The sequence below is a fragment of the Aricia agestis genome, chromosome 13 (assembly GCF_905147365.1).
Source record: "Aricia agestis chromosome 13, ilAriAges1.1, whole genome shotgun sequence".
NCBI classification, from domain to species: Eukaryota; Metazoa; Arthropoda; class Insecta; order Lepidoptera; family Lycaenidae; genus Aricia; species Aricia agestis.
The window spans coordinates 6,844,248-6,863,544 of NC_056418.1; the positions used below are offsets into that span (position 1 = coordinate 6,844,248).

A 19,297-nucleotide genomic window follows, 5' to 3' on the forward strand; every position below is an offset into this window, starting at 1 on the left:
GTATTCCCTTAGAAACTAAAAAGATACCCACACATAACGAGTAGATACAATTTGTATACGACTTAAGGCTGGCCTCACACAGCCGGAATTTCATAATCGGAAATTCATATTCTTACAGATCGATCTATGAAATTCATAATCTGAAAAAATCAGAATGTGTGTGGAGCGTACTGATATTGTATGGTATTCCGGTCTTTATGAATTAATAATATGAATTTCCGATTATGAAATTCCGGCTGTGTGAGGCCAGCCTTAAAGTTAAACAATGTTCTTGACAGAAGAGGACTGTCTATCACAATAGATATATCATTCTGTCTACTCTGTGTCTATCAAGCGACTTATATTTCAACGAATGTCAAAGTCAAAATCTCAACCTCTATTTCAGCCATTTCCCATTCCCAAAGTGTGCTCCGCAGAACCCTAAAGGGGTTCCGCAAAGGCCTTGTAGCCTGTAGGGGCTCCGCGAGCGATACATAAAATTGTTTTTAGAAAATCATTAGACACCAGCATGGTGACAATAATTATTCATGTGTGTTCAATGGTGACATAACATTCTTTCTTTTTTTGGGCCGCCAAAAATGTATCTTCCTAAAAAAGGTTCGCCACCAAAAAAGTTTGAGAGCCGCTTCCGGCTTCTCTATTTACACAGTGTATATTTTTAACATATTATAATAGGGGGTGAATGTGTAGCAACACACTTATCTCAGGTTAAGCGGTTAAGGAAACAGAGTCAATATTATACTACAACGTTGCACTACTATGTTATTTACTAAACAAACTTAATTAAACATTAGATATCACATGACATGCACATGCACAGGTGTAAAGTGCATATATGCACCGCTACGACTTTAATTGAAAATTGTCAAAGTTTGTACAGCTAAAAGCTTTCGATAGAACCTACAATTTTGAGGTTTGAACCCGTTTTTAGTTTCGTAGCGTTGGGAATTTCGTAGCGAAAAATAATAATTTATTATGATTGACCTACTAAACACAAATCGAAGTGAATCATTCTGATTACTGATGTTATAAATGCGAAAGAGTCTTTTATCTCTTTAAGCTTTAAGCCTATAAAACTATTTAGATGGGCGTCGGAATTGGGATTGTTTTATTTCGGAACCGTCCATTTTGCATGGCTCCCATGTAAAAAACTGAACAAAAAAAATCTTGTTGTTGACTTGCTAAAGCTCAATTCATTCAATATTTCAAACATTTGTAGGTCTAGTCATATTTGTTTACTAGATGGCTGGGTGAACTTCATTTCACTTCCCTGTTTCCCCCTAACATATTTTCTCACTACACAAACCTTCCCTGGATTTCCGCAAACGTTTCAAGACTAATATAAAAATAGCTAAATCGGTTCAGCCGTTGTCCACCGCGAGGCTAACAAAATTGAAAATTCATTATAGGGTTTCGTACCCAAAGGGTAAAAACGGAACCCTATTACTAAGACTTCGATGTCTGTCCGTCCGTCTGTCCGTCCGTCTGTCCGTCCGTCTGTCTGTCTCCAGGCTGTATCTCAAGAACCATTATAGCTAGAGTGACTTATGAATTTTTCACAGATTGTGTATATCTGTTGCCGCTATAACAACAAATACTAAAAACAAAATAAAATTAATATTTAAAGGGGGCTCCCTACAACAAACGTAATTTTTTCGGCTTTTTTTACTCGATATCAATAATAGTAACAGGTAGGCTTTTGAAATTTTCACAAAGTCTTTGATTATATTATGTGCTCTATATTAATTAATAAAAATAATATAATAAAATTAAAAATTAAGGGGGCTCCCATACAAAAAACACAATTTTTTTTTATGAAATAAAGGGGCAAACGAGCAAACGGGTCACCTGATGGAAAGCAACTTCCGTCGCCCATGGACACTCGCAGCATCAGAAGAGCTGCAAGTGCGTTGCCGGCCTTTTAAGAGGGAACAGGGTAATAGGGGAGGGTAAGGAAGGAAAGGGAAGGGAATAGGGGAGAGTAGAGAAGGGAAGAGAATAGGGGAGGGTAGGGAAGGGAATAGGGTAGGGGATTGGGCCTCCGGTAAACTCACTCACTCGGCGAAACACAGCGCAAGCGCTGTTTCACGCCGGTTTTCTGTGAGAACGTGGTATTTCTCTGGTCGAGCCGGCCCATTCGTGCCGAATCATGGCTCTCCCACGTATACAAATTTTTGGTCTATTTTTGCTCTATAACCGTACGGAACCCTTCGTGAGCGAGTCCGACTCGCACTTGGCCGATTATTATTTATATAGAAGGAAGATATAGGTATCCAGAGATAACCAATTGCGCGAGTGCGGCGTGCTAAAAATATGAGAAATCGATAGAGATACACTTCCTATTATAGTCCAGTCTACCGTCTACAGTCTAGACCAGGGAGGCTGCACGTACAGTGTACAGTGTACACGCCTGATTATGTAATCGATTATTATAAGCATCGATTGTACCTCCACATACTTGTTTTGTCTATACAAACATAGTGAAGAAAATGTTTATTGGTTTGCATCGAATAGGTTCCGTAAGAAGTGAGTTATTTTCGATCAATAGCAATATTATATAGGCTACCGCAAATCCGTTGCACACTTGCGCTAAAATTCGCTTATCGCGCGTAAACCGTACATTTTTCCAGGATACAGTACCGTAAAAAAGCGGTTCAGCGGTTTGGGCGTAAAGAGATAACAGACAAACAGACAGACATACATACACACTTTCGCATTCATATATCTCTTTATGAACGCCTCCGTGGTCTAGTGGTTAGAGCGTCGCTCTCGACTCCGGAGGTCGTGGGTTCGAATCCCGCGTTGGAAACATGTTATTTCCAAGTTTGGTTAGGACAATGCAGGCTGATCACCTGATTGTCTGACAAGTAAGATGATCCATGCGTCGGATGGGCATGTAAAAAGTCGGTCCTGCGCCTGATCTCTCGCCAGTCGTGTCGGTCTTCCGTCCCACTGGGTTATGAGAGTAAAAAAGGAATAGAGAGTGCTCTTGTGTACTGCGCACACACTTGGGCACTATAAAATTACTCCTGCGTACCTGGTCTGGTTTCAATGAAACCGGCCACCGTACCGAAACCGGTGTGGGGAGTATTATTATATCTCTTTATTCTGTTTCTGTTAAGTTCATATTCTCATTCAAAATATAAAAATTGAAAATTTTAGGCGATGCTCGATACACGTTGTGTTAACATAATATCAATCATTTTAGAATGTTTGTTTATTTGTCTGTGTTTAGTTTATACCTGTAGGTACATGTTAATCTATGTACTAGTAACTATTAAATAGTGCGATAAAAAGTAGAAGACCTATATGAAATTACTAGTTTTTTAAATAAATAGCATGTTACGCTACCCGGGTGCCCTTCACATAATAAATTAATATGATTGTGACCAAGTAGCATGTTATTGTTGTATTATTTATAGCTAATTGCTTGTTTTGACTATTCTGTTTGTTATAACTCATACTTATCTCTAATTGGTATTTAAAATAAATATTTTAATAACAATTAAATTCACAGCAAATATTAAATGTTAGATACTAAGTACATACAAGTGCTTCATTTAATTTATATTAATTTAACAAGTGTAGGTATCTTGTTTCCTTTTCAATCCCATAATAAATTTTTCCTTCAAAATATCCGAACTACTTATTTACTCCGTTTTAACTTTCTTTTAGTAACTACAGTTTGTGTAATCCCTTCATTTTCAACACTAATCAAATTCAACCAATATTATTGAGATTTATCGTAATTAAAACCGTATGAATTATTTATAAGATTTATCACAATCAACTGCATGATGACTTTGACCTCGACCTTACCGTGAATGTGTCTATCGGTCAATGTGTCCTCCTCGTCCCACCAGGGCCGGTCCTGTATCCTACGGAGAGGCCGGTCGAAGTTGCCGTAGTAGTTAAACTCCATCGTATATCGGATATTTATCCAAACTCTCACGTCTCACGTATATCGTCTCGCTCTACACGATGTACTGACTCAAAACGACCAAACATTAATATGATAAAGACTAGACTTTATAAATAAAACTAGCTGTTGCCCGCGACTTCGTCCGCGTGGACTTCAGTTTATAGTACTTTATAGCGCGCGATGTCAACAAAATTGGTGTCAAAAGCTTTTATAAAAAAACCCTGGTACCCCTTAAATCAATACAGCTGTGCAGTGTGCACACAATAAGTATTTCATTTTTTTATATTAAACTTTATATTTTATGCCAAATTTTAAAGCTTATTTAGCCCTCCGATTACACAACTTTACCCATAAACTATTTATCATTGATAGATTTAAGGTTACGTCACTGCACAGATAAAGTACTGAGTTATTTAATACCGTAGAATAGATATAACAATCGAAAAAAATCGAAACTTAAATGTAAGATGATACCACGTCTTATAGGAAGACTTTTGAGCAAGCGTCAGCGCGATGTAGAAGACGCACGGCGCCATCTATTATGAATTGTTGGAACTAACTTAATTTGAACAAATTTACGCATTTTCACCCCCTTACAACCCTTTTTTCCAGTAAAAAAAGTAGCCTATGTCCTTTCTCAGGCTTTAGACTATCTGTATACAAAATTTCATTACCATCGGTTCGGTAGTTTTGGCGTTTGGCGTGAAAGCGAGACTGACAGACAGACAGACAGACAGAGATACTTTTGGCGTTTGGCGTGAAAGCGAGACTGACAGACAGACAGACAGACAAAGATACTTTCGCATTTATAATATTAGTATAGATTATGTGCACACTGCACAGCTGGTTTTGGGTATTTTGATTAATTAAGGGCCGCGCTACACCGGAATGGCAGCGGCGAGGCGAGCACTTTCAGCGCTGCCATTCCGGTGTAACGCGGCCCTAAGAGGGGTACCACTTACCAGGGTTTTAAAAAGTTTTTAAATTTGACACAAATTTTGTTGACACCGCGCGCTATAAACTAAAGTCCACGCGGACGAAGTCGCGGGCAACAGCTAGTTAGTTAATATTAACGTGTATAACAATCGAAAGAATCGTAAAACCTACCTCAACATGGTACCACCTCTTATAGAAATACGCATGAGCAAGCAATAGCGCGATCTAGGGGACTCTTGGCGCCATCTGTTTTGAGTTTTTTGGAACTAAGTTAATTTAACCAAATTTACGCATTTTCACCCCCTTACAACCCCTTTTTCCAGTTAAAAAGTAGCCTATGTCCTTTCTCAAGCTTTAGACTATCTGTGTACAAAATTTCATTACAATCGGTTCAGTAGTTTTGTTTTTGAATTTGATGTCTAAGTTGGTAGGTGAGTTATTAGTTAATAACGTGTATAACAATCGAAAGAATCGAAAAATCTAGCTCAATACGAGGTACCACCTCTTATAGAAATACGTATGAGCAAGCAATAGCGCGATCTAGGGGACTCTTGGCGCCATCTGTTTTAAGTTTTTGGAACTAAGTTAATTTGACCAAATTTACGCATTTTCACCCCCTTACAACCCCTTTTTCCAGTTAAAAAGTAGCCTATGTCCATTCTCAGGCTTTAGACTATCTGTGTACAAAATTTCATTACAATCGGTTCAGTAGTTTTGGCGTGAAAGCGAGACAGACAGACAGACAGAGATACTTTCGCATTTATAATATTAGTATAGATAATATTCTAACGTATTAAAAACTATAAACAAAAACATACTAACTAATAAGTATGATTAGTTCTATGTTACAATAAAGTAAAAAATAAAACGCCATCTGTTGAATCGTATTAGAACTAAAATGTTCATTCCATCGATATATTTCTGGATTTTTTATAATATTATACATAAAATATGTTTAAGATTTTTGAAATTTTATTTTAATACACATCCAAGACCCAGGAAAATTGAAAACTTTTTGTTCCGCCTGCGGGACTCGAACCCAGGATCACCGGGATGAGCGCTGGCCACGCGCAATGCGAATTCATTTTCATCGAAATTTTCATGGAAATAAGATATTTTCCCACATCAAAATGTAGCCTATGTCCTTTCTCAGACTCTAGAATAACTGTATACAAAATTTCATTGCAATCGGTTCAGTAGTTTTGGCGTGAAAGCAAGACAGACAGACAGACAGACAGACAGACAGACAGACAGACAGACAGAGATACTTTCGCATTTATAATATTAGTATGGATTGATAATGCATCGCGTTGCGTTCATTTTATTTGCAAAGCGCGGCGCACGAGAAATTATAAGTGACGATATAAATTTATATTATTAGCATATTTTTTAATTTCTTTTTTTTAAGAGGATACCACAGCGGCTAGAGAAACGAAAAAAAAGTACGTGTAATATCTATAGCTGTCTCCCTTACCTCAAGCCTATACCGCAGAACGCGATAGAGACAACTGCAGAAAATCAACGATTCGTTGTCCCCTGATTCCTTCTCCAAAACTTAACCGATTTAAGTACTTTTTTCATTAAAGATTAAAAAAAGGCTTGAGCTGTGTTCCTATGTTTTGCTTTTTTTGTATAATCTATCCAAATCTGTTTTCTGGACGTTTGAACACAGTGGAAAATCTGGCCATTTTTTTGGATTTTTGAACGTTCATATCTTATTTAATAATTAAATTATGAAAAAAAAGAAAACATAGGGACATTGTATTAGTGGCCGTAGATATTCAGGAAAAAAATTATAACTCTACTAGCATTATCCAGGGAGGAAACAGGGGACAACGTTTGTATGGAAAAAAGGGCGGTGTGGACTCCTCTTAATACAATGGCTGATTCCAGGTGAAGCGCCTTAACGAAATTCAGTAGCAACGTGTACTCGACGAATCGCACAGCGCACTCACAATTTCCGAACAAAATATTCGCTATCTCGCCGAGATAAGATAAAACAGGATGTGTTGTGACACATTAACCTTTTTCGTCTTAATTTCTTAGGGTCTGTCCACACTGCGATGAACCGCAACGGTATATTCCTAGATGTATTTTTAGGGTTCCGTACCCAAAAGGTAAAAACGGGACCCTATTACCTACTAAGATTTCGATGTCTGTCCGTCTGTCTGTCTGTCTCCAGGCTGTAACTCAAGAACGATAATAGCTAGAGAGTTGACATTTTTGCAAATTGTGTATTTTTGTGTCCGCTATAACAACAAATACTAAAAACAAAATAAATTAAATATTTAAGGGGCGTCCATACAACAAACGTGATTTTTTGCCATTTCTTCCTCGCTATCAATGATGACAGCAGGTAGGCTCCTGAAATGTTCGGAAAATGCTCAATTGTATTAATAATTATTAATTTAATAATAAAATTTAAATAAAATTTAAATAAAATTTAAATATTTAAACATACAAAAAACACATTTTCTGCTCTATAATGGTACGAAACCATTCGTACGCGAGTCTTACTCGCACTTGGCCGATCTGTATTTTTTTAAATTAGGGGGCAAAGGGGGGGAAGCAACTACCGTCGCCCATGGGCACTCGCAACATAAGAAGAGCTGCAGGCGCGTTGCCGACCTTTTAATAGGGAATACGCTCTCTTCTTGAAAGTTTGCAGGTCGTATTATGTTGAGTTATTTTTATTCTTATGCAAAAGGTGCGTGTTTCGTTATACATCAGTCACATGATACTGCAATCTGCATAAACGCTATTCAGCGCGGTACTATTTGATATTACAATTTCTACAACGACGCATAATATTTTCTTCTGTAAGAAAGATCGCCGTCGTCTCATTTTTTGTGAGGACTGACCCTTAAAGAAACATGTCATATTTTGCCGCAAACTATTTTGGTACTAAGGGGCTGATCACACGGTGTTCTCGAAACATTTTCTAATAGCTAAGCTCAAATACAGTAATTCTTTAACTCTACAGTGTGTAACAAAAACAAGTGATAATACTTTAGGGTGTGTACGTGTTCCTTATAGAGAGTTAACTGTTAAAGTAGCAGCTCTGAAAGACGAATTTTTTTTTTCACTTTTGTATGGGCAAGGGCCCGAGCGTCACGAGTTTCCCCATTTGTATGGGTTTCCCCATTTGTAATTTTTCACTTTTGTAAGTGAAAAATTTTTTTGGTCTTTTAGCGCTGCTACTTTCACAGTGAACTCTCTACAAGGAACACGTACACACCCTAAAGTATTATCACTTATTTTTGTTACACCCTGTATATGTGCTAAATAATAATCGACTTGAGAGAAAAGCAAACACATTAAGAGCCTAGAATCCATACTAATATTATAAATGCGAAAGTGTGTCTGTCTGTCTGTCTGTTACCTCTTCACGCCCAAACCGCTGGACCGATTTTGCTGAAATTTGGCATGGAGAACAAGAAATGGAACAGCAAGAAATTGAAAGGGCGTAAGCGACAAAATTGTTTTTGTCGCGTAATTTGAAAACCATAAATATATCTCATATAAGCTATGGGCAAATTAAAGGGTATGCTTGAACCAATCTATGTACAAATTTTGGAAGCTTAAATCACTCTCCTCTGTTGGCAAAATTAGAATCCCTTTTTTTACAGAGGTCTTTTTGATTTATTATTCTGTGTTATAAAAGTTGATTGGTCATTCAAAGACATTAAAGACATGATGAATACTGACAATGAACTTTAACCCGGCGTCATGGGGGCAGAAAAGTGTTACACGGACGTTGGAGTGGGTCTCACATACCCGTGTGTTAGATATCAAAATTAGTCCAACCTTTTATAATAATCAATTTATTTTATATGTTTATATTAAGTTCAATGTGTATTTATATGAATTAATTCCTTCGCTTTAGTCATTGCTGAGAAAAATCGATATCGCTACAGCCAAATTATCAAGGCGTCGCATTTAAACCTGTTCTTTCCCTTTCATCGATGTGATTTTCTCAAACTGTTGAGTTATTCTTATGAGGTTGCTTCCGATAATTTTGACAAAACTTTTACATACACATTATTGCCGCACTCAGTGACGAATTTTAATTATTTCTTCTTCTTCTTTTTTTAAAACTGTAATTAAATGAAGATTTTGACACAAGCTCCATAATAGCATATGTCAATTGTCAAACTCTTCATTAAATTGAAGTTAAATCAGCATTAAATGTCTCTGTGCGCGGTCGTAAGCCATTCTGGACCTTATAACCTCCTCGGTTTTTGGAAGTCGGTGAACCATACACAAAGGGATATATACCGGATACCCTATTACAATAAATGCAATATGACATAATATAATTGTATTACGGCACAGACACGTAGGTAAGTAGGTATCGGGGTGTTAAAGTAATACCTTTATTGAATAATCCTTTTGCGTAGGAGGCTGTCAGCGCTGCATTGCGACAGAAGGGCTGTGTTTATTATGAATTAGCTAGGCCTAGTATTAGCGTGGGGTTCTTATAACTCCTCAAGTTTATAAAATCCATACTTTATTGTTTGACTGTCCGTCTTTTTTTTATGAAATAAGTGGGCAAACGAGCAAACGGGTAACACCTGATGGAAAGCAACTTCAGTCACCCATGGACACTCGCAGCATCAGAAGAGCTGCAGGTGCGTTACCGGCCTTTTTAGAGGGAATAGGGTATTAGGGGAGGGTATAAGGGAAGGGAATGTCTCCTCCTCTCCTATTTCCATGCCTACCCTCACCAATAGGTGAGGGTAGGCATGGAAATAGGAGAGGATATAAGATTATTGTGGCAAGATGTACGGTTCTCGCGCGCCAAACGAATTTCTGCGCAACGGGGTCGCTGGCAACATCTAATACGACATTTACACTCAGCCCTGTTGGACAGGGAAGTGGGGAGGGAAGTGGGCAGCGTGCATATGTAAATAGGTGACTCGCGCTGCCACTGCTCATGCCGCTGCCATTGCCCGGCGCTCCCTCGAGTGTCGGTTTTTCGGGCGGAAGTCAAAGGACGGGCAGCGCGAGCGCGAGTGAGTGTTTACTTTCAGCTCTCTCGCTCACTAGCCGCCAGTGTTTTGAACGAGAAGCATGTGCGACAAAATCTACAAAAATGTCACCGCCTTTTTTTTGTTTTTTTTTTTTATGATATAAGGGGGCAAACGCCGGTTTTCTGTGAGAACGTGGTATTTCTCCGGTCGAGCCGGCCCATTCATGCCGAAGCATGGCTCTCCCACGTATAAAATACGATACCGCCGCCAACTGAGTGGAATAACGAGAAAATCATTAAGTTTTTGGAACTTTATGAAACAGAACGGATACTATGGGATCCGTGTGATAAAAATGAATGAATTTCCCTCATCCACAATTTCCTTTTACTACGACGACGACGGCGTCTTCGATTCGATCTGTTTTGATTTCTTTTTAAATATGCATATAGTTATATTATATACTCAGCAGACATAATGCTGTCGCCGCAACAGTTTCGACATCCGCCATCGTTGCGAGTCGTTACCTAAAAGAGTATGAGGGCTGAGTGTGACCACCCACTCGCCTCTGTAATGCCGCAGAAGTATTTGAGGCAATACTTCCGACAGCGGCAGGAGCAGCAAGGGCTGAGTGTAAACGTCCCATAATAACTACTAGTAACTAATAAGTTTATATGTACACTAGTTTCTTTCCGGAGAAGAAACTGTCATAGCTAGGCTTAAGCAAGCATACCAATCACTATGAAGGTTAAAAACAAAACAGATGATACAGATAACAGATGTAACATTGTCTCCAGCTGTAACATTGTCATGAGTGTTTTATTTTATGACGATGTGTTTACTAATTTCTTGAAAAATTCGAAGTGTATATCCGAATGTCTTTGCTCACCTTTGCTGTTCAGCGGGGCTAAAATGGTCGCTTTGGAGAATCATGATATGAATCATAATATGATTCATTTTTTTAAATTGCAAAATGCAACTCTGCTGGCAATTCATGTCTAGTAATTCGTACTGATTTGACATATTTTGTCAGTTTGACAGTTTTCACAATTCATTTGCTGAATTGATTGAGAGGAATTGCTAAATGTTACCATTTTAGCCCAGCAGATCAATCACATAGGGCGTTGACTCAATGCAGTTCCGATACTTTACTTTGTTTCATAGTACGCTGTTTATTAACTCTAATTTGTCAACGGTAACTTGGCGGTAGCGGTCATTGACTTGTCATTTTCTATACAAAGCCGCGATTGACAACATCTGACACCTCATTATGAATCGCGGTTTATATAGAAAATGACAAGTTTTTAACAGGGAGTCAATGACCGCTACCGCCCAGTTACGCCGAGTGAACCTTAGTATATCTTTAACCAAGGGTATGTACCTACCGGATTATACTGCGCTAAACATAGGTAATATACTAATACCTACTTTGTGTTTCGAAGTTGCATTTGTTTCTAATAATGTTAATAGGAATACATAAAGATGACAGTGCATGACACATTAGAAGTAACGTATTATGAGGCACCAAGTATGTAAATTAATTCCAGTTAAATTCATGCTTCGGCACGAATGGGCCGGCTCGACCGGATAAATACCACGTTCTCACAGAAAACCGGCGTGAAACAGCGCTTGCGCTGTGTTTCGCCGAGTGAGTGAGTTTACCGGAGGCCCAATCCCCTAACCCCTACCCTATTCCCTTCCCTACCCTCAACTATTCCCTTCCCTTCCCTTCCCTACCCTCCCTTATTACCCTATTCCCTCTTAAAAGGTCGGCAACGCACTTGCAGCTCTTCTGATGCTGCGAGTGTCCATGGGCGATGGAAGTTGCTTTCCATCAGGTGACCCGTTTGCTCGTTTGCCCCCTTATTTCATAAAAAAAAAAAAAAAAAAAAATAGAGGAATCAATTTTAAATAGAACTAGCGACCGGCTTCGCATGGGTCTAACACCAGTTCTAAATACACTATACCTCTGAAATTACCAGCGTTTCTCTACTAATCTTAATATATATAAAAATTACGTGTCACGTTGTTTGTCCGTGATGGACTCCTAAATTACTGAACCGATTTAAAATTTAATTTCTACACCGCGTGCAATTTGATTCAACTTAAAAGAAAGATAACTTACATTTCAATTTATAGTCATAATAATATTTTATTGCAATTTATAGGGCTAGCGGTAGTCATGGAGGTCGCCATGTTTTTTTACAAAAAAAAAAAAAAAAAATCCATAGCCGAACATATAACCTCGTTTTTTGGAAGTCGGTTAAAAAAGCATGGTGGTCTTCATGACTGATATCCTCCTGTTGTTCTCCTTGATCTTCCTGATCTCCTCCTGTTGTTTACTACAATGTAGTTTAACAAGAAACTTAGCCATGTATCATATTATATTTTTTAATTACTCTATCTATTGAAAAACCATATCAAAATCCGGTGTGCGGTTTTAAATCTCAGCATACATAGGGCAGACAGCGATAAGCAAAACGCTTTATAATTTAGTGATTTATCAAAGAACTAACGACCCGCCCCGGCGTCGCACAGGTATAAAATATATAGCCACTGAAAAAAATATTAAAAGCGATAGCCTATGATCCTTACGTGATCTACTTCTTATCTGTGCCAAATAACATAAAAATTGCTCCAGTAGTTCACGAGATAAGCCCTTTCAAATAATTTCCCCCGTTTTTCCACATTCTCCAGCTAAGGCTATAGCCTTTTTCAATAAATGAGCTATCTAACACTGAAAGAATTTTTCAAATCGGATTAGTTCCTGAGATTAGCGCGTTCAAGTTATCCCTTTCAAATAATTTTCCCCGTTTTTTCCACATTTTCCTCTATTTCTTCGCTCCTATTTGTCTTAGCGTGATAAAATATAGCCTATAGCCTTCCTCGATAAATGGGCTATCTAACACTGAAAGAATCATCTAAATCCGTTGCGTAGTTTTAAAGATTAAAGGGAACAAAGGGACATGAGGGAAAAAGCGACTTTGTTTTAAAATATGTATAGATATAGAAGCAAAATGTTTTTGTCACAAAAACTTTTATAAATCCCGCCTAAAATTAAATTAATACGATCTTAAACTTTTAGAATATATTCTTAAGCCGAATAAAAAAAGTACTCACACGAAAAAACTAGATATTATCCTTTAAATAAATCGCATCGTTTTTAACTCGCGGTCGAAGTCTCCAAGTACACACACTTAACTAACGTGACTGAAGTCTTCAGTAAACACCCAGCTGATAATTTTTACCGGAGCCATATAGCCTCAACTCCTTATTAGCTTACGAATGTTGTCTTAATACTTTAACAGGTATAATTTTATCCGTTTTCCACACGAAACTAACGCGCTTGAAATATATACGTGCAAATATTTAAGCGTCCTGAAAAACAGTTTATATGATTGTTAACTTTATGACAATACTAAATATTGCAAACACGAGATAGCAGCATTTGTTCTGCAAACTTGTCGACAAGTCATATACTTTCGGAAAGAAATGTTAAAAAATAAAACCTAGTTTTTTGGAAATCACCAATATATTACGAATTTAATTCATGTCATAATAATTATTACTTTACATAAACAGTAATTAATATTAATTACTGTTTGATCAAATCCATACTAATATTATACATACGCCTCCGTAATCTAGTGGTATAGAGCGTGGCTCTTGACTCGGAGGTCGTGGGTTCGATTCCCGCGTTGGAAACATGCTATTTCCAAGTTTGGTTAGGACAGTGCAGGCTGATCACCTGATTGTCTGACAAGTAAGATGATCCATGCGTCGGATGGGCATGTAAAAATCTCTCGCCTCTCTCTCTGATCTCTCGCCAGTCGTGTCGGTCTGCCGTCCCACTGGGTTATGAGAGTAAAGGAATAGAGAGTGCTCTTGTGTACTGCGCACACACTTGGGCACTACAAAATTACTCTTGCGTAGCTGGCCATGAAATATAATAGCTACCACACCGGTTTCGGTGACGGTGGCCGCCGTCACCGAAACCGGTGTGGTAGCTATTATTATTATACATAAATGCCAAAGCGTATCTATCTGTTACCTCTTCACGCCCAAACCGCTGAACTGATTTAGCTGGGTATGGAGATACTTTGAGGGAAAGGACATAGGATACTTTTTATCCCGAAAAATAGACGGTTCCTGCGCGATGCACAAATTTGGGCGCGACGGAGTGGCGGGCTTTGTCTAGTCCTTGGTAAAATTTTAGCTCTGCACGTCTCAAATCGGCTCATTGTCAAAATCAAACTACAATGGCATCCAAATATTACTTTGCATGTCACATGTGGCCGACATAACTGTCGCTGGTGTATTTTGAGTGACAGTTGTTTCACATAAAATATAGTTTGGCATAAAAGTGAAGAAATTAAAAAGTGGCAACATCGTAGTGTCATCCCTTTCTTCTTAGATTGATTTGAAAGGGATGACACTAGGATGTTGCCACTTTTTAATTTCTTCACTTTTATGCCAGACTATATGTTAGTGTCGTCAAGTGCTTCAATCTTCGTACCACTAGGTCTTAGGATGGGTTACAACCCATCCTCTATTTATTCTCTACAGAGAATAATAGCAGTACCTGCCCAACGCTACTTATATATACTCTATATTCATGAAAGTCACCACAATGACGATGATAAGTATATAAAATGTTTGTATTATAGCGTTATAAGCAATAATTCCTCCAGATACTCCTACAAACGTCGTAAATGTTCTTATTTGCACAAACTCTTATCATACGAACAAAGATAGGATGAATATTTTTTACGTCAATCACGCGGAGTCTTGTGCACTTATTTGCATAGCATACACGGTAATGTACCTGCTAAATACAAGTACATACGTACTCATAATACGCGTTGTATTTCAAGATATAAATTTTTCATGATATAGATTACAACAAGATAACATTTCTGGAACTATATAACTTATACCCATAGGTATAAAAGTATTTTTTGTTTATTGTCATAGGAGTAAATAAAGATAAAACCAATATATAGTTTAAATCCAAACATTTTAAGAACATCAAACATGACATTCCACTTTTTAATTTTTTAGGATTCGGCGAGCGAATAAAGAAATTTGAAAAACGGTGTGGTTGTTATAAATTATGTGGTGACTGGTGATGAATGGATCGTAAGCATATTCCGATAGCCCCGTCAACCCCGTGGTACACCTGAATAATAGCAATTAGCAACAATATTCTTCTAACGCCTTTGCATAAAATATGGCAAATGCGCAATCCAACTAAAATCTAAACACAAACGAAAAACTTTGAAAATTAAAATTATATTATTTTCCGGAAGCCATTAAATTTATTTTTAGGATTTGTTCGAAAAGACCTTATAAAAAGTTTTAAACGTATAAAAAAGTTACGCTTTCAAACTTCTTTAAAGGGCCCATTCACGGGCCTCTTTAAACGTAGTTAACAATAACACTGAATCCTATACAATTTTTTGGCGATAAACGATAAACCGGGAAATAGCTTCTCATATTAGACACTCTCAATATTAGACAGTCATTTTAGCATTATAATAATATTGTTGGGCTTATAAGTAGAAAATATTGTTGAAAAATATGTATCCAAATCATCATGAAAAGCATAATTTTATCATGATGATTCGGATGAATTCAGCATAAACTTGGCTTTTATAATGTAGGTAAGCTAAAACACATGTCAAGAGCTGATGATGATATTCAACATGTTTTCTATCACGTGTAGATATCATGAGAAACCTGTAAAGAGCCTCTTAAACTCAGTTTAAATATGCGGTATTTATATTCAAAGGCTACCTGTGATAAGATTATTCTCAGTAGGTACACAAGTAAAGCGGTCCCTGAGTTATATTTTACGTACAATCCTTGCACTTGGTTCTCAATTATGAAGGTATATATAAAACAGTGCCGTATTTAGCTAGCATATACTGGACATTAAGGGAAAACTTCTTAAGCGGCGTTAAGAAAATGTTACCATAGTATAATATCGTTCATAAAATTGGTTGTATTTAAACTGATAGACAAAGAAATAAAATTATAATACTATTGATAAAATCACTGGTCATATTCAGTCGAAAAGGCTATTTTAAGGAACAGGCGCTGGGTGGAGTTGAGCATACAAAATATGAGGACTGTATTCTGTGAACGGGGTTCAACTCAGGAAAGCATGCAGATTATGATTCTAAGGGCCTGCTTCACCACTTCTTGATAAGTGCCGAATAGGCTATCTACCACTTAACTTAACAGATAAAGTATGGATAATCTGTCAAAAAAATTGTGAATAGCTTATTCGTCACTTTATCAGAAAGGCCATAATAGCCTGTTTCACCACTTCTTGATAAGTGCCGAATAGGCTATCTACCACTTACCTTGACAGATAAAGTATGGATAATCTGTCAAAAAAGTTGTGAATAGCCTATTCGTCACTTTATCAGAAAGGCCCTAATGGCCTGTTTCACCACTTCCTGATAAGCGCCGAATAGGCTATCCACCACTTAACTTGACAGATGAAGTATGGAGAATCTGTCAAAAAAGCTGTGAATAGCCTATTCGGCAATTTATCAGAAAGTGGTGAAACAGGCCCTAAATGTTGTTAAGAGTCGTATCGGTGCTTTTCATATTACCTACAACAAAAATGTTTAAAAATATAGACCGATACGACTCCTGACAACATTTAGAATCATAATCTGCATGCTTTTCTGAGTTGAACCCCATTCACAGAATGCGGTCCTCATATTTTTAACCGACTTCCAAAAAGGAGGAGGTTATACGTAGTCAATCTCTATCCAGCCCTAGTAGACAAGTGGCAAGCGATTATCGTAAACGCTAACAAAATGTATGCGATATAATTCATCGCTTCGCTAGCGAATACTAATGTCAAATCCTATACATTTTGTGGCGTCGCGTTGGCTTTTACGATAATCGCTTGCCGCTTGTCTAGGCCCTAGCGGGTGCTAGGGTTGTCGTACGTAGCAGTTTCGTAGCGGCGCTACGAACGTCTACGATCGGTAGGGGCCTACGTAGGGGCATTTGTTTTTCTTTTGTATGTTTTTTTTTTTTTTTTTTAATTAAATAAGGGGGCAAACGAGCAAACGGGTCACCTGATGGTAAGCAACTACCGTCGCCCATGGACACTCGCAACATCAGAAGAGCTGCAGGTGCGTTGCCGGCCTTTTAAGAGGGTATACGCTCTTTTCTTGAAGGTTTGCAGGTCGTATCGGTCCGGAAATACTGCTGGTGACAGCCCATTCCAGAGTTTTACAGTGCGCGGCAGAAAGGTATGTTGTATGTTGTTGTGTTTGTATGTGTAGAGCTCATAGATTTTGATAGGAATTAGGATATAATTACTATATTAACACTCCTAACTATATTATATTCCTAAACTTTTTGTTTACAGTGTTTTCGCGTTTTCGCGCTTGCTGCCACTAGTATAGACAGTTAACAAAAAGTTTTGTTCGACGTTTGACAAAGTTTCTGCCAATATTCTGATATTATGACGTGTGCGACCTGTCGGATTTTGGTCGACTATATTATATTCCTAAACTTTTTGTTTACAGTGTTTTCGCGTTTTCGCGCTTGCTGCCACTAGTATAGACAGTTAACAAAAAGTTTTGTTCGACGTTTGACAAAGTTTCTGCCAATATTCTGATATTATGACGTGTGCGACCTGTCGGATTTTGGTCGGATTATTTATCCACTTATGTGCTAGCGCCCTCTGCTCCCACCTTTACATAATATTCCCTATTATTATTTATGATCTAAACATCTTATATTTGGTGATAAGACTATCAGGCGGGACTCATAAATAGCTAGTAAATTATAAGTATAACATACATAATGCATATTATCCTGCTGAGTTCACGCAAGAATGAACACTAAATTTTCCTTAATTAAACTATCCTATGTCCTTTCTAGGGACTCAAAATAGAATACAAACTTTGGCTTTTATAATAACTTATTATGCGTGTGTTGCTTATATATATATTTTTTGCTATTTTCTTTTTTTTGGACATTGGATATACTTAAAAACTTCTGAACCGCGCCGTTGAATCTTGAGCGCGTTTAACTACGTCTGTGACGTCTTAGTGCAAGCGCAAACTTTTTACGCAAACAAACTCAAGAAACGATCTAAACGACGTGCGATGCTATTTTGTTGTACGTCAAAAAGAGCTTAATTTGTGAAATCGGGGAAACTACCCTTATAATTTAAATTGTTGGCAGCACAGATTTTAGAAGTAAGTAAGATGGAAGTAAGTATTTTCCTGTTCTGAGGTTGGCAGTCATCCTATCATTGGAACCCATTTCTGTTAGAAAATATCTTATAAAGTGCCAAAAATTGTGTTTCACAATATCCAGCGATTGCACCACATTGATGCTAACTCATCATGTGATCATGTTTTAAAAAGCAGAACCTTAATCTTGAGATAAATCTCAAGATTAAAGTTAATAGTTGGTTAAAACCAACGATTAACTTTAGCAGGTGATGAAATCGGCAGCTAAGATGGTGAAACTGACTTACCTATATCCTTGCCGGCTCCCAGTAGATAGACACTTCTGAGCATATGGGCCATCGTAGATTCTAGATTTGCGATGCTGTAATTGTGCTAAATAATCTACACACTACCATCAAACAAAATATTACATAAATGTTGCGAAATAACACGAAAACTACTCAGCTACGTTACTATAGATACAAATTCGAAACGATAAATTCAAAATCGGTCGGTTACCGCACTAGTCGGCTAAAGCGATAGGCGGCTACATCTCGGCTAATATTTTAGAAGCGGCTAAGACTCGGCTAGGACTTCTGAACTTTGTATCCGCTTGTATACAAGTGAGGCGAGCGGAGCGCTAACCCAAATTATAGGTAGCGTTTTCTCGAGGAACACGAAAATCTTGGATACGACATTCAAAATATTTGCTTTATGGAAAATCTCTTTACTTAACTGAACAAATAAACAAAGCGGGTTACATTTTAGCATTGAATGTGTTTGTAACTTATTTTTGTATAGAAAATGTAATTGTAAAAATCCTGGATTAGAGAATAATTTGAGTGCCATTGATATACCGCAGCAAAAATATTATATTAAACTTTTAGACTTTTTGCTATCTTTTTATTACACGGTTTATACTAAATAAAAGTTTAAGCACTCAACCTACGTTTAAAGATACATGCTAAATAAATACTGTACTGCAGACAGAAACTGCAATTCATGTATGGGGACATAGTATATTTTGTATCATGTATGTTAATAAATGCTGAAAATAAACTTTAACTTCTTAACAATTGGATAAGAGCTCAATTCTAGAATGAATTTGTTAAAATAAAAATTTAAAAATTATTTTTTAAATTTACAAAATTCTAAATATTATGAAGCTAAAGCTAAAAAATGTAGAGTAATAAAAAATGAACGACTCCACGTACGTTCTTATTCTGATGTAAAATATTGACATAGACACTGGAACAATG

General features: G+C 37.4%; 1 protein-coding gene across 3 annotated transcripts in view; it reads right to left on the reverse strand.

Annotated features, from left to right (window-relative positions):
• The window catches only part of LOC121733255 (protein TRACHEARY ELEMENT DIFFERENTIATION-RELATED 7A-like), a 96,924-nt gene extending 78,241 nt beyond the window's left edge, over nucleotides 1-18,683 (reverse strand). For 2 of the 3 annotated variants that reach the window (XM_042123470.1, XM_042123472.1), the window contains exon 1: nucleotides 18,347-18,683. In XM_042123470.1, the coding sequence (XP_041979404.1) occupies nucleotides 18,347-18,398 (52 nt within the window). In that variant the 5' untranslated portion in view covers nucleotides 18,399-18,683. The remainder of the gene's footprint in view (nucleotides 1-18,346) is intronic. The other variant, XM_042123474.1, reaches the window with a different exon arrangement.
• Nucleotides 18,684-19,297: the final 614 nt, after the last annotated feature.